The sequence below is a fragment of the Symphalangus syndactylus genome, chromosome 16, assembly GCF_028878055.3.
Source record: "Symphalangus syndactylus isolate Jambi chromosome 16, NHGRI_mSymSyn1-v2.1_pri, whole genome shotgun sequence".
Taxonomy (NCBI): domain Eukaryota; kingdom Metazoa; phylum Chordata; class Mammalia; order Primates; family Hylobatidae; genus Symphalangus; species Symphalangus syndactylus.
The window spans coordinates 54203285-54220715 of record NC_072438.2 but is presented as its reverse complement, the minus strand read 5'-3'; the positions used below and the strand labels follow the sequence as shown (position 1 = coordinate 54220715).

General features: G+C 37.7%; 1 protein-coding gene across 2 annotated transcripts in view; it reads left to right on the top strand.

Moving 5' to 3' along the window:
- The window catches only part of CORIN (corin, serine peptidase), a 257414-nt gene that overhangs the window by 205159 nt on the left and 34824 nt on the right, over positions 1-17431 (top strand). For both annotated transcript variants that reach the window (XM_055246563.2, XM_055246562.2), the window contains one exon: positions 14994-15110. In XM_055246563.2, the coding sequence (XP_055102538.1) occupies positions 14994-15110 (117 nt within the window). The remainder of the gene's footprint in view (positions 1-14993; positions 15111-17431) is intronic.

Genomic DNA, 17431 nt, shown 5'->3' with positions numbered 1-17431 from the left:
AGAAAATGCCATTTCCTAAGATCCATTGAACAAACTTGAAACAATTTTACAATAATGAGTCATTCAGTTATGGGATAGCAACTAGCAGCACATTTTTGTTATCCTAGTTTAAAAAATTACTAATATGTAGCTCCCAACATCTTGAGTCCATTTTTCCCATGTAAAGACCCACGTCTTTAGGGATTGAATAACTAATGCTCATTTATAATAAAGGAACTTTAAACTTTGCGAGAGTGGAAAAATTATATTTGCCAAGATCTATTAAATTAGACTTCATTCTCACAACTTCCTTATTGTGTCTAAATGAAATAGGTTATGATTGTGTTCAGAGATAAATGAAAAATCTTTTGAATATGATTATTTTTATTTTTCTTCTTGATGAAACCTTATCAGTATAAGGTTGAAACTGCAAAGATTTTACAACCAGAAAGTTCTTTTGACAAGCCACCATGAACATAGCTGTTCTATTGTAAATAGAGAGGTTCCTGTTTTTAAATATGCTTCTTTATGTTTCTTCTAAATATTTGCATATTGGGATTTTTATTGTGTTAAAATACACATCTGTAAAATTCACCATTTAACCACTTTAAAGTGTATAATTCAGTGGCATTTACTTTATTCACAATGTCCTGCAACCATCACCACTATTTGTTTTAGGACACTTTCATTATCCCAAAAGGAAACTATGTACTCACTAGGCAGTTCCTCTCCATTTTCTCGTACCCACTGGCCCAGGTAACCACTAATCTGCTTTCTGCCTCTATAAATTGGCCTATTCTGGATATTTCAATATAAATGGAAATATACAACATGAGGCCTTTTCATCTGGTTTCTTTTACTTGGCACATTTTCAATCATCTGTCTTGTGGCATGTACCAGCACTTCTTTCCTGCTCGTGACTGAATAATATGCCATTAAATGGATATACATTTTGTTTATCCGTTCAGACATCTGGATTATTCCCACCTTTGGCTATTGTGTGCACACTGGATTTTTTAAAAATTATGTACTCCATTTGCTCCATTTTCTCAACATAGTTGGAAAATGAAACCAGTATTTTAGATATCTTTAGATATATAAAATTCAAATAGACATACAGATATTTTTTATTTTAGATTATTTTACTTCACAGAAGGACTAGGAAAATATGAGATAGAGGTGTGGTTGGAAAACCATAACTGTTATTTGACTGATTTAATGGGAAAAATGGGTAAGTGGTGATAAGTCCTCCAAAGAAATGAGTACTAGTAGTTTTTGAACTTTTTAGTTGCCTTGAAGTTTACTCTTTAGTTGACTTGAGTGGCTCGTGAATTGACAGAAATCTGGAGAGCCAGGCTATGCCAGTAATGATGGTAATGGTCAAGATGAGGCTAGTTTCCTGCTGAGGGAACAGGCTCAGGCAGCTGCCATGTGTCTCTGGAGACCAGCTGCTGTGCTGCAAATTCATGATTCTGCCACCGATGCCTCAAATAAACTCTAAGTCACCCTGCACCTTTGAGTCATTTCCTCCAGATCAAAGCCCTTGCTAGAAGGGTCTGTCTGGCCATAATTGGCCTCTGCTGCACAAGGAGGGAAGTGGGAATGGGTGTTCCTTCTTAGCTTCTGGAGTGGAGTTTATGCCAGCCTGCCTTTGTACATTCAGACATATTCTGCATCAAAAACTTGAAGTTTAAAAAGCAGCTCCCAACTAATTCCATTCAGTATTCCCCTTCCCTTTTTATTTTTGAGTATCTGCTTATGGGCCTTGTACTGGACTAGGCATTGGGTCGAGGATGCAAAAGTGAATAACATCATCAGAGTTTATAATGGAGTGGGGAAGACATGTAGGTAAACAGCCAACAACGCAAAGTTAGGAAAAAGTCCAGATATTTTGCCATCAGAGAATGGTGTAGACGTATTGCACAGGACATGGCATTTCCATTAAAGTTATACAAGAAAAACATAAAACTTTAATCTTATCTTGATAGTATAAATTTGTTATATCACTCATTCATTCATTAGTTCATTCAGTAAACATTTACAGAGAATGGCATTGTAGTGTATGTAGGGTCCAGAACCAGCATGCCCTGATTCCAAGTGGATCATTCTTCTACTTCAGGGGATATATTTTGGAGGGAATTTATCAAGAATGCAGGTCTCCCAAGTTTCATGTGTTGCAGGGATTCTACTGAAATGCTTTCATGATAGAGGCAGTTGATTTAAAACACCTGCACTTAGGATGTTTTAGACCCAAATTATGCCTTTCATGTATTACTGCTCAAATGCTAGGCTCTCAACTCAGTGCTTGTCTAGATGAGAAGATTTAGAGTCCTTTGTTGAATTTGAAAACTTTTTGCTTTCATCTGTTGCTATCTCAAGAGTTCAGCCCAGATTGGAAGTATGATGGCTCTCTGATTAGAAAAGTGTATAAATCAAGCCCCTAATTTCTTATGACAGCTGTATTAGTCCATTTTTATGCTGCTAATAAAGACATACCCGAGACTGGGAAGAAAAAGAGGTTTAATGGACTTACAGTTCCACAGAGCTGGGGAGGCCCCACAGTCATGGTGGAAGGCAAGGAGGAGCAAGTCACATCTCACGTGTATGGTGGCACACAAAAAAGAGAGAGCTTGTGTGGGGAAACTCCCATTTTTAAAACCATATGATCTTGTGAAACTTTTTCACTATCATGAAGACAGCACAGGAAAGACTTGCCCCCATAATTGAATCACCTCCCACTGGTTTCCTCCCATGATATGTGGGAATCATGGGAGTTACAATTCAGGATGAGATTTGGGTGAAGACACAGCCAAACCATATCATTCTGCCCCTGGCCCCTCCCAAATCTCATGTCCTCACATTTCAAAATCAATCATTCCTTCCCAGTAGTCCCCCAAAGTCTTAACTCATTTCAGCATTACCTCAAGAGTCCACAGTCCAACGTCTCATCTAAGACAAGGCAAGTGCCTTCCATCTTATGAGCCTGTAAAATCGAAAGCAAATTAGTTTCCTAGATACAATGGGGGTACAGGCATTGGGCAAATACAGCCATTCCAAATGGGAGAAATTGGCCAAAACAAAGGGGCTACAGGCCCCATGCAAGTCTGAAATCCAGCAGGGCAGTCAAATATTAAAACTCCAAAATGATCTCCTTTGACTCCATATCTTGCATCTGGGTCACACTGATGCAAAAAGTGGGTTCCCATGGTCTTGGGCAGCTCTGCCCCTGTGGCTTTGCAGGGTACAGCCTCCCTCCTAGCTGCTTTCATGAGCTGGCATGGAGTGTCTGCGGCTTTTCCAGGCATATGGTGCAAGCTGTCAGTGGATCTACCATTCTGGGGTCTTGAGGATGGTGGCCCTCTTCTCACAGCTCCACTAGGCAATGCCCCAGTAGGGATTCTTTGTGGGGGTCTCTGATCCCACATTTCCCTTCCACACTGCCTAGCAGAGGTTCTCTATGAGGGCCCCAGCCCTGCAGCAAACTTCTGCCTAGGCATCCAGGCATTTCCACACATCCTCTGAAATCTAGGCAGAGGTTCCCAAATCCCGATTCTTGACTTCAGTGCACTCACAGGCTCAACACCATGTGGAAGCTGCCAATGCTTGGGGCTTCCACCCTCTGAAGCAACAGCCTGAGCTGTACCTTGGCCCCTTTTAGTCATAGCTGTCATGGCTGGGACACAGGACATGAAGTCCCTACGCTGCACACAGCACAAAGACCTTGGTCCCAGCCCATGAAACCACTTTTTCCTCTTAGGCCTCTGGGCCTGTGATGGGAGGGGCTGCCATGAAGACCTCTGACATGTCCTGGAGACATTTTCCCATAGTCTTGGGGATTAACATCTTGCTCCTCGTTACTTCCACAGCCAGCTTGAATTTCTCCTCAGAAAGTGGTATTTTCTTTTCTATTGCATTGTCAGGCTGCAAATTTTCCTAACTTTTATGCTCTACTTCCCTTATAAAAATGAATGCCTTTAACAGCACCCAAGTCACCTCTTGAATGCTTTGCTGCTTAGAAATGTCTTCTACCAGATATCCTAAATCATCTGTCAAGTTCAAAGTTCCACAAATCTCTAGGGCAGGGGCAAAATACCACCACTCTCTTTGGTAAAACATAACAAGAGTCACCTTTGCCCCAGTTCCCAACAAGTTCCTCATTTCCATCTGAGACCACCTCAGCATGGACTTTATTGTCCATATCGCTATCAGCATTTTGATCAAAGCAATTCAACTAGTTTCTAGGGAGTTCCAAACTTTCCTACATTTTCCTGTCTTCTTCTCAGCCCTCCAAACTTTTCCAACCTCTGCCTGTTACCCACTTCCAAAGTTGCTCCCACACTTTCAGGTATCTACAGCAGCACCCCACTCTACTGGTACCAATTTACTGTATTAGTCCATTTTCACACTGCTGATAAAGACATTCCTGAGACTGGGAAGAAAAAAAGAGGTTTAATGGACTTACAGTTCCATATGGCTGTGGAGGCCTCACAATCATGGCAGAAGGTGAGAAGGAGCAAGCACATCTCATGTGGATGGCAGCACACAAAAAGAGAGAGCTTGTGCAGGGAAACTCCCATTTTTAAAACTGTCAGATCTCCTAAAACTCATTCACTATAATGAGAACAGCACAGGAAGACCCACCCTGTAATTCAATCACCTCCTACCAGGTTCCTCCCATGACGTGGGAATTGTGGGAGTTACAATTCAAGATGAGATTTGGGTGGGGATACAGCCAAACCATGTCAACAGCATATTGACTTTGCTACTTGCATGTTCAGTATCAAAAAACCTATGGACATTTATTTAATTGATGATACAAATCAGAGTTTAGACTGCCTTCTAATACTTGCCAAATGCTCAGTTGAAACATCTGGTATTTGAGTGAGTTAGTCTAAGGGAAATGTGACTCTTTATATCTCTGGGCTCCACAAATTCTATCTAAAGTTAGATAATTGGGAAACAGTGTGTCTGGGCCATATGATTTTGGCAAAAATGCTTTTATGGAGCTAGTTGCAATTTGATTTTATGCCCTAATCTTTTAGTGTTGGTCAATAGAAGTTGGTCAAACATTCTTTTCAAAGAATATTTCTGTATCTGGGCAAAACCACAAAGACAACATCTATTATATTACCTACTAGTCCCTAATAATCCCTGGTATAAGGGTTTACAGTTTAACTTCCTCCTAAAATTTACTCCCAGTCATCACCATGGTTGCAGCATTGCCTTGGACATGATATGAATGGATCCTGGGTAAATAAGAACATGATTTAGAACTTGAATAATGCATCAGGAGTTGACCAAAGAGGGCTTGTATTATTTCTGTTAGAAGCCCTTGTAAGGAAACAGTCTCCTTTTGAAGCTAGATACTCCAGGAGACCCTTAGTGATGACTTAACTTCTGATAAGGTGTCTTTTTCATGTTGTCTTCAAAACCCTCTGCAACCTGGCTTTTACCTGAAAGACAGGACTGACAGCAACAATATTACCTACATGCAAAAGCCTTTGGTCTTCTTTTCTTATTATTTTATAGTTTGGACTGAAAATCTGATTTCTTACTCTGACCTGTCAGACACTGCATAATTTGGCCCCTGCCTTCCCCTCTGACCCAATACATATCCTAGTATTCTCCACTCACCCACTAAACTTTAGACACATTGACCTAATATTGACGTTAAAACATTTCAAGCTCATACCCATCTTGGGGGGTTTGCATTCACTGTTATTTTTGTGTAGAATGCAGAACTCTAGGGCTTCACCATTCATGTCTCAGCTCATACATCTGTGACTTAGGCTTTCCTTGACAATCCTACTTGAGGCAGCTTTCAGTCTCAGCATGTAACTCTATCACATTTGGTTATTTTGTCTTATTCCAACAACTTATCAGTATGCAAAATAGTTTTTTACATGTTTGTAATTTGTTCCTCTAACTAAAATAATAATAATAATAGATGGAGAGGGACTCCATCTGATACAATGCCAATCTGTTGTCTCCATTTCTGTCCCACCTCATTAACGTGTAAGCATCAGTTTTAACCCTTGTCTATCTGGCTCCGTCACTTGTTTAAACTGTCACTATAATGTTTCTTTTGAGTTCCAACTCACTTTTTGTCAGCTTGAACACTCACTGATTAACCCATTGTATCATTAATAAACATGTCAAGTCTAATTTCAACCAAATCTTTTACATTTCCTATGTCTTCTTAAAACTAACATACAAACTGAAGAACATGTAGAATCTTGACTCTCAAGAACAATGATCTTTTGAACTAACACATTTCAATTAAGATCACATGCAGCGGGCACTTATTGTGTTGCTTCTCTACATTCCTCCCTTCCTTTGGGACCTACGTCCCTTCCTTCTGATATTTACTTCACTTCCCATTTTATCCTTGGGCTCCAAATGGGAGCAACCTTCTTTGTACATGACTTTCTCTTTTGGGTCTGGGATTGGTTGAGGGGTAGGTATCTATCCCAAGATGGACCAATCAAAGTGTCTCACTGCCAGGCCACAGTGATTGGTTTTAGGATACTTGTTTCGTCAACAAGATTTTTATTTGTATCTTCAACAAGGTTTTTATTTGTTTATTTATTTAAGACAGAGTTTCACTCTTGTCACCCACGCTGGAGTGCAATGGTGTGATCCTGGCTCACTGCAACCTCTACCTCCCAGGTTTAAGTGATTCTCCTGCCTCAGACTCCTGAGTAGCTGGGATTACAGGCACTCACCACCATGCCTGGATAATTTTTGTATTTTTAGTAGAGACAGGGTTTCGCCATGTAGACCAGTCTGGTCTTGAACTCCTGACTTCACGTGATGCACCTGCTTTGGCCTCCCAAAGTGCTGGGATTACAGGCGTGAGCCACGCCCGGCCCAAGATTTATTTTGATTGGACCTGGGAGAGATGACTTCTTTCTTTTTTGGTCATAAAGATGAATGCCTGTGAGTTTAGAGCCGTCGGCAACCAGTCCTCTGGCTTATAGAAAAGTTACTTTAAGCCAATCAAGCTGCCATCCCCTTTGCCCTCCTCCCCACAACACGGAAGGAAGTGGAGACGAGCTGAAGAGCCCTGAGGGTACTGGTTCCCTGGCATCAGTCATCTTGAAGACCATCCACATCTCTTTAGTAATTGATTACATTTCCACTTTTTGATACTCATATATTCCAGCACTATTTTAGGCACTTTTAAAATGCCGATTTTTTGGTTAATTCAATATTTGTTTAATTTGTCTTGAATTTTTTTTTCTTTATTTTTTTTTTCTTTTTTTTCTTTTTTATTTTTTATTATACTTTAGGTTTTAGGGTACATGTGCACAATGTGCAGGTTTGTTACATATGTATCCATGTGCCATGTTGATTTCCTGCACCCATTAACTCGTCATTTAGCATTAGGTATATCTCCTAATGCTGTCCCTCCCCCCTCCCCCAACCCCACAACAGTCCCCGGAGTGTGATGTTCTCCTTCCTGTGTCCATAAGTTCTCATTGTTCAATTCCCACCTATGAGTGAGAACATGCGGTGTTTGAATTTTGAATTAATTTATCTGGTAATGGATCCATAGAGTTATATATTGACTTAAAACTTTGAAGTGAAAAGAGATGCACATATTTTTAGAAAGCATTTTTATATTCCTGTTATACTCAAGAAGAAGAAAAGAGCAGCCAACAAAGCAAGACTTGTGTTAGAAAAATACATTCTACTCTGGTTCACAGTCTTTCTGAAGAACTGGAATTTAAAAAGTCATGTTGAAATTGAAACTGATAATCTCTAGCTTTACATGATGAAACAAAAGATGTGAAGATAAACAAGAAATATTTTCTTTGAAACTAAAATTGTCAATAAAGTGTTGCATTTCTGTCTCTCAAAAAAAAGTGTTCTCCCAAAAGGTCAAAGTCTCAAAAAAAGAGCAAGACTCCATCTCAAAAATAAAATAAAATAAAATAAAATAGCCAGAAGGAAATAGCTGGACTGGCATAGATTCCAAAAGAGGTAGACACTTCTGCTCAAAAATATTCTTACAACATGTTTATTTTATAAGACTGAATTTTATATATGTTCCAATGATATTTTAATTCAAAATGTTTATGATTGATTATTTTTACACTTTTAATAAGATGTTTATTTTAAATGGTGCTTTATTTTATTAATTTTGTTTTCTAATTTATATTAGAATGATAATGTATATTTTACAGTCATATTTTATAAATTTAAGTTTTAGTTCACATTACAATTTTGTAATTTTTATATTGGAAATGGATTAAATGTTTAGTTTTGTTGATTATTTTATTTTATGAAATATTAATGCTCTGCAAGTTAATTATGATCCATTAACCTCCCCGCTTTGCTTTGAGATAGTATTGTCATTTGTACCTATAGATCCTTGCCTAATACAGTTATTACACTCCATCTCTGAGATAGACAAACACATAGTAAAAGAATAAAATTATAGGCTGGGCGCAGTGGCTCACGCCTATAATCCTAGCACCCTGGGAGGCCGAGGCATGTGGATCACTTGAGGTCAGCAGTTCGAGACCAGCCTGGGCAACATAATGAAACCCCATCTCCACCAAAAAGTACAAAAATTAGCTGGGCGTGGTGGCATGAGCCTGTAGTCCCCAGCTACCCAGGAGGCTGAGGCAGGAGAATTGCTTGAACCTGGAAGGTGGAGATTGCAGTGAGCTGAGATCACGCCACTGCACTCCAGCCTGGGCGACAGAGTGAGACTCCATCTCAAAAAAAAAAAAAAATCTATCTATCTCTATCTATCTATCTATCTATCTATCTATCTATCTATCTATCTATCATCATCATCTATCTATCTATCATCTATCTATCTATCATCAGTTAGGATTGCAATAAAAAATGTTTTTAAAATACTGAGTTAACTAGAAAAATAAGCTCAGAACTTATGCTCTGCTTTAAGCATTTCTACTGATGGAAGTTTTGCTGTATAAACTCCCATTGAACTGAGCTATCCAGCCTGAGAAATGTTTCTGTAGCACAGTTCATTCATGTTTTGTTTGAAACCTATTAGTACCTGCCTGTTAAAATTTCTACTTGACACAATAACTACCTTTCAGTATTAGTATGTCAAATCTATGGGACCCAAACAGGGAGAATATGACAAGATTCAAGAAGAGATTTTTGAAATCAGATACAAAATGTTTAGTGTAAATGTTTCAACTTTGGAACAGGATATTTAGAATTGCAAAAAATTTATCTTATCCACGTGAAAGGCATTTATATGTCAAGATGAACCATCAAGGACTGAGGTTGGATGCTTAGATTATTTTCCCCCATCAATAGATGCAAGAGGACAAAGCTTATCCTTCAACTGAAGTGTGTTACATGTCTAGGTAATTCCTGCACTTCTGTCTTGTTGTTAGAGGTAAGAAAAAAGCCCTGGTTTTGGGGGAATTTGTGATGACCTTCGTTTTTTAAGTAAGCAGCCCCAACATAATCATAATTCAAGCATGGGATATTTATTACTTAAACAAAGTGACTTGAGGATGGGAGAGTAGGCCAAATTGTCTAGGGATCTGGCTGTTCTCCTAAGCCTTGAAATATTTAATCCCTCTCATAATGTCAGGATGTTCCAAAACTCCTAATGAGCTCTGTTCTCTCATTTCAACATCAGAAAAGTGATAGATTTGTATGTGTGTCTTATGACTACACAATTCCTCAAGAAGCAAATATAAGGCAAATCCTTCTGCTTCTCTGTATAGCACTGCCTTCAAACCCAGAGCAGAGGGGCCTTGCCCTGGGCTCCATGATTTGGAGCAGTGGTTCTCAACTAGGGGTGACTTTGCCCCAGGGCAGCAATCCCCAACCTTTTTGGCACCAGGGACTGGTTTCGTGGAAGACAATTTTTCCACAGACCAGGATGGGATGGGGGGAATGGTTTTGGCATGATTCAGTCACGTTCCATTTATTGTGCACTTTATTTCTATTATTATTACATTATAATATATAATGAAATCATTATACTACTCACCATAATGTTGAATCAGTGGGAAACCTAAGCTTGTTTTCCTACAACTAGATGGTCCCATCTGAGGGTGATGGGAGACAGTGACAAATCATCAGGCATTTGATTCCCATAAGAAGCACGCAACCTAGATCCCTCGCATGCACAGTTCACAATAGGATTCACACTCCTGGGAGAATCTAAGGCCGCTAATTGGACAGGAGGTGGAGCTCAGGCAGTAATGCCTGTGATGCTGAGCAGCTGCAAACACAGATGAAGCTTTGCTGGCTTGCCCTGCACTCACCTCCTGCTGTATGGCCTGGTTCCTAACAGGGGCCCTGGGGCTGGGGACCCCTGTCCTAGGGGACATTTGGAATGTCTGTAGACATTATTTTTTTAATTGTAAATCCAGGGTTGATGGGGTCTTACTCGCAGAGTGGATAGAAGCCAGGGATGTTACAAAACATCCTGCAGTGCACAGGAATCACTCTACACAGCAATTAATTAACTGGTATAACTTGTCAATAGCATCTAGGGTGAGAAACCCTGATTTAGAGGGACCCTCTGGCCCTCCTCCTCTAGCTCACCCCATGGGGTAAGGACTCTGTTAGCCAAGGAGTTATGCTCACATGGAGCCTCATCCCTTTTCTAGAGTGATGTTTTCAAAGTGTGGTCTCAGACCAGCATCATCATCATCACCTGTGATCTTGGTAGAGAGATTTTGGGTCCCATCTGAGACTTAACTGAATCAGAAAATCTGGGGATGAGGCCAACAAATCTGTGTTGTAACAGGTCCTCCAGGTGATTCTGATGAATGCTAAAGTTTGAAACCCACGTTCTCAGGAGTCCAAGAGTTCTGTATTTGAACCTAACAGATATGTTTGCCAAGAAAGGAGGAGAGAAATTTTCTTTGACAGCTTGATAACTTGATTTATAACATCTAAATATGTAGACAAATGGCAATTGGGTCTCCACTTGTACTCTTTCCCTAGCTGCTGGATTGGATCATTGCTAAAATTTCCTTCTCCGTGTATGAATCCATAGATGCTATGGAAGCATTTTGAGTCTGTATTACCTGCACAGACTCAGTTAAGATACAGTGATATTGATGCTTAAATTTTCTCTTTTGCTTTCTACACAACAGAACTTTTTTGTCTTTTCATATAATATAAAAAGGTTTCAATTATTTAAGTCAAAAGCAATCCCAATCATCAAACAAAATTTGAGCAGCTCTTACGTTCCAGACACCTTTTACGTAAGATGATTTACATAGTTTTAAAAATGGAGAAGTACAGGCACACATATTCTTGATGTGCATATATATTAGTATTATTCTTTGAAATGGAAGTTCATAATACTAATCAAAAATTCAAATTTTGATTCAATGATTTTATTTCTAGGAATTTATTCCAAAATCATACTTTTGCATGTAGGCGAAGGCGAATGTTAAGGATATTAACTGCTACTATTTTGTCATAGCCCCAAATAGGACAAAACCTATGTGCGCAGAGATTAGTTAAGTAAATGTACGAACATCCATGTAACAAACACTATGCAGCTATCAAAAGAACATGGTTTGCTGTCAATGAGGGAGAACCGTGTAGCGTTCACAGTTTAAGAACTGTACTCTGACAAGAGACCATAGGGATTAAATTACCAGCTTTGCCGTCTGCTTGTTTTGTGCCTTGGGCATGTTACTTATTTTCTTTACCTCAATTTTTTCATCTCCAAAATGGGAAATAATTATAAAGTCTATGTCACAGAGTCGTTGAGATGATTAAATAAAACAAGTCTTTTAGTGCTTGTCATATAGAAAACAATTAACACCTGGTAGCTATTATGGTGGAAAGACTTCTAAGATAAGTCGCTAAGTGAAAATATCAAGACCGCACAGAACAATGTGTGTAGCAAAGGAGGGATATGTATACATGAATTGTAGAAAAAGCTTGACAAAGATACTCAAACACTATTTACGGTGGTTGTTTCTATGCATCTAAGATAGGAAGAAGACAACTTTTTCATTTTATAATCGTCGGTATGATAGGAGAAGAAAACAACTTTTTCATTTTATAATTGGCGATGTTTTTCTATGTACAAGTATTACTTTTATAATTTTCAAAGTTATTTAAAAAAACCATATATCCGATGAGGTTGGTGTCCAAAATGCATAAGGAACTAAAATAATTCAATAGTAAAAAGCCAAATAACCTGATTGAAAAATGGACTAAGGACCTGAACAGACATTTCTAAAAGGAAGACATAGAATGGCCAACAAGTATAAGAAAAGGTGCTCAGCATTACTAATCATCAGGGAAATGCAAATTAAAATCACAATGAAGTGTCACCTCATATCTGTTAAAATGGTTATCAAAAAGAGAAAACATGTAAAAAACGTTGGGGAGATGTGGAGAGGGGGAAACCCTATATATTCTTGGTAGAAATGTTAATTGGTACAGCAATTATGAAAAACAGTATGGAGATTCCTCAAAAAATTTAAAATAGAACTACCTACCATATGATCCATCAATCCCACTTCTGGGTATATATCTAAAGGAAATGAAATAATTATCTCAAAAAGACATCTGCACTGTCATGTTAATTACAGCACTCTTCATAATACCCAAGATATGAAAACAACTTCAGTGTTTGTTGATGAGTGAATGGATAAAGAAAATGTGATGTCACATTTTCTTTACACAATAGAATATATATTTCTTTATACAATAGGAATTTTATGCAAAGAATACACATACACACACCGCATTTTCTTTACACAATAGAACAGTATTCAGTATTCTTAGAAGGAAGTTCTGCCATTTGAGACAACATGGATAAACCTGGAGGACATGTTAAGTGAAATACGCCAAGCACCGAAAGACAAATACTACATGATCTCATTTGTATGTGGAATCTAAAAAAGTCAACTCGTAAATGCAGAGGGTAGAATGTTAGTTGCCAAAAACTAGGGGATGGGGAAAATGGGGAGATGGTCAAAGGGTACAAAGATTCAGTAATGTGGAATGAATAAGTTCTGGAGCTCTGATATACAACACAGTGACTGTAGTTAACGATGCTAAATTGTATACTTGAAATTTGCTAAGATTCTTGGCCTTAGTGTTCTTACTACACACACACACACACACACACACACACACGTAACTATGTGGTGATATGGTGATAGATATGCTTCTTAGCTTGATTGTGGTAACCATTTCACAAGGTATACATATATCAAACATTGCATTACACCCCTTAAATATGTACAATTTTTATTTGTTAAGAATGCCTCAATAAAGCTGGGAAAAAAGAAAGGAAAATTGAAGTTATGCAGATGCTCAGATTCTGTACGATGGCAGAAATACAACCAACCAAATTCACTGACTTTTTTAAATGGGCCATTGGATGACATTTCCGGTGCTGAAAGTTTATGTTTGTGCATGAGAAACATGCCAGTGTTGAAGAATTTCATGAAAACCTAATTTTCATAATGACACTTCCCTATCCTTGATGATTAATTTCTTAAATTTTCCACTTATAACTGAGAAATTCCGGCTACATTGCCTTTCTTCTTGGAAGCTAATGAATGAAATGCAAAAACACCCTGTGGATGTCTGTGGAGCCCTTCCTCAGGGCAGCTAGGGGGCCTTTTGCATTGAAAGGCTGGTGTTCTTTGCAACGATTTTCCTATCCAGCATCAGTGCACACTCTCTCCTCATTGCACTCCCCATGCAAGTATCTTGTTGCCCTATGAATACCTGATTTAAGAATGACCTGATTAAATAACAAAATCTAAAATTTATCTTCCTTTGGCTTTACCTGGATTTAGGAGGTCCATAGGTAGTTCTGTCGCAGAAGGGAATTCTCAGGATGCAGGTTATCAGGAGAAACACCATGACCAGTATGTGTGGCCTCTGACTTTTATACTTTCCATCTCACTTTGCCTCTGCATTCAGAACTTCCGGAATTGATGGAGAGCCAGATTCATTTTGGCCAAGAAAAAGAAAAATTCTTATTTTTGTAAGAGGTTTTTTTGATACCTTCAATAATCTGTCAATTCAAATTTCTAAATAAATTTATATCTTATGCCACTCTTCTTCATTGTGGCTAGGATGTATGACATTTGTTTTAAAATCAAATGTTTATAATTCATTATGAAATACTCTTGTGTTTTTAATCTTTGGCTCTTATTCTATCATCAAGTATTCCCTTTAGAGGGTTCTTCCTTGCCTTTTTAAAAGTATGAGTTGGGGGAAGTTTTTGTTCATTTTCTATTATGTGATTACAATAGTTTAAAAATAATAATCAGATGAGGCCAGGTGCCATGGTTCATGCCTGTAATCCCAGCAGTTTGGGATGCTGAGGTGGGCAGACCACTTGAGGTCAGGAGTTTAAGACCACCCTGGACAACATGGTGAAACCTCATCTCTACTAAAAATATAAAAATTAGCCGGGCGTGATTGCATGTACCTGTGATCCCAGCTACTTGGGAGGCTGAGGCAGGAGAAGCACTTGAACCCTGAGGCAGAGGTTGCAGTGAGCTGAGATTGCACCACTGTACTCCAGCCTGGGCAACAGAGCAAGACTCCGTCAAAAAAAAAAAAAACCTAGAAACATAGAAATATTACAATTCTTACAACTTTTATGCTGTCTAAATAGATGCTAAAGGCCACTGATTCTCTTTATGTGTTGTTTATTTTATTTTATATTGCTATATCGCAGAATTACAATGGACAAGAAAGGAGGAAAAAAACCCAGCTAGATATATTTTATTTTACTTTTGATCTCTGCCCAAAGTTATTCTTGTGTTTTACCTGTTGGAACTTTTGTGTCATACACATTATCATCCTAACACTTCATGAAGTTCAAACACAGGTCAGCAGGGAGAATAACTAAAACAGCTCTAACAATTTGTAACAGTCCAAATTCTCCGCTTGAACTGTTGACATGATTTAGTGCTTCTTTTTGAAAGGGAATGAGTGCTAAATAATGATAATGCCTGCTCAAAGATCATTGTACTTTGAATACTTATCCAGTATTTGCTTTGTATCAGAGAACCATCTGTGACCAAATTGATACAGGAACAGGAGAAAGAGCCACGGTGGCTGACATTGCACTCCAACTGGGAGATCCTCAATGGGACCACTTTACATGAACTTCTGGTAAATGGGTAAGAACGCATTCATAAGAGCTGTGTAGAGTCAGATTACAGAGCAAGAGTTTATCATTGGGCCTTTCTTCCATTTTTTAACTTAAGATAATCCAAATTTGTCATATCAGTAAAGAGTTTCCATAGATTCACTATTGCCTTTACATTTCAACATTGGTTGCTTTTATTTCTTCTTTCTAGACATAGATTTTTTTTTCTCTTTTATTCATGATTACAGAAACTATCATGGTGAGGAGAGGAACTTGGGTTCTAATCTTGGATTTCTTTTAATATCTTATTCAAAATAAACCCTTATGTCTGCATTTCCTACAGATGCTACATAGAACTAGTTAACAGAGGGAATTGAAGTAATGATAACTAAGAAAACTTGGAATGTCTAAGAGATGAATAGACAGAAAATGAAATTATAATCAAGTTGCCTTGAAAGTACACTTAAGTTTACCCTAAAAAATCATTGCATCTTAAACAGGGTTGCTTCCCTTGTCTATGGGTGGGGTGTAGGAGGAAGATAAATTGAGGAAATTTACACTTAACTAAGTTCTTATTACTTTATAGGCACACAGCTAGGTAGTCTTATATACACTGACTCATTTAAACCTCATAATAGATTTGTGAACCATGGATGATTATCCAATATTTTACAGCTTGAATATTTAAATAACTTGCTCAAATCTCACAGCCCACAGATGCTAAGTGATAGTGTCTGAACTCTAAATAAATATATCTGACTCTGAAGCTCATAAATGTTGCTACTTCTTAAGAATTTTAAAGAGGAAAACTAAAAATGGACCATTTCCTCTTAAAAAGTCTTGACATTTTCCTCATAGAACAAACTCTGCAGACAAATTTCTGAATATTTGTCAACTGAAGTGCTTCCTCTAAAACAATGACCTAAATCTTTTAACCAAGTGATTTGTTTCCCCAAACCTGTAATCCCAGAAAAAACATTTCAGGTCAAGTAAATAAATAAATAAAATAACTCATTCTAGATTGGGAGTTGGTAAACTTGGTTCTAGTCCTGGTTTACTAACTAGAAGTGTTATCTTATATAACTGCAATTTCCACTAAGAAGTTGGATGAATAGTCTTTGATGACTTTTCCTATTCCTAAGAGCTATGTGTTTTCAATCTAACAAATAACAACTAATTATTAAGTATTTCTTTAATACCAAGTTCAGTATTAGGCTTTGGGGGGATGTAGAAGTGAATGAGGGGAAACGAACGCCCTCATCTCAGGGAACATACACTATATGGGGTGAAAATAAAGATTATAAATTAGTAAAAATAATTTTATACTTTGGTAAGTGCTGCAAATAAATTTAGAATAATGTAATAGAGAGTAAGGAAGAGAGGATTTTAGACTGTGGGAAGGTAGAAAGCAAATGAGCTTTTCCTGTATCACATAATTTATTGTATGCAAATAATTATACTTGCTGCTACGTAAATTTAGCAAGAAATGAAAATATAGTAAATCTTCAGAAAGGAATGTGGAAATTGTATATTTAGGGTTGGATTTTTTTTTCAATCTGAGAGATCTAGGATTCTAAGTACATCATAGTATTTTTGAAAGTCCCAACATGGGTTTTTATTGTCCTTTTTCATTTACATTGAGGTCGTAATGTAAATGTTTCATGGTTGGAAGAGAACTTAGTGATTAAAATTTCTACCCCAAACTGAATTATCTTGTGCCATCACACTGAAAGATCCTTTAACAGGGACCATGTTCTTGCATTCAAAGTTGAATTTAGATTTTAGAAAATTCTTTTCCTGAATGCACAATTCTTGTAAATTGCACCTACTAGTTCTGATCATGTCATCTAAAGTTATATGAAATAAATTTAAGCTACTTTTCCTCTTGTCAACTTCTCATATAGCGGAAATTTAACCTTGAGAGTCTTGGTAAGACTCTTTTCCAGTCTAAATATTCCATTCCTTAATCTGTTCTTTAAATTTCTGAAGTGATATTTTACTCATCTTGGACTATTTCTAAACTTGTTTTGAGCACATGCCACTTTGTATAAGCATAAAAATCTGACATGCTGCCTCCTCACCACTAATTCTAAAAAGTACTCCCATCTCCCCTTGAGAATTGTAGTTTGAATTTACGTTGTGGTTCCACCAGCCAAAATGATGTGGGAAATTTTGTTAAAATGGTTTCTTTTCCCACAAATGTGAAATTAAATTATGATGACATTACATGAACTAAAAAAATGAAGTATATATATTCTATATACTCCCGCCTACAGCATGATTAATATCTGACCACACTCCTGCCTTGAGAATTCTTGCACCAAGAGGAATCGTTGCTCAGAGAATGTGATT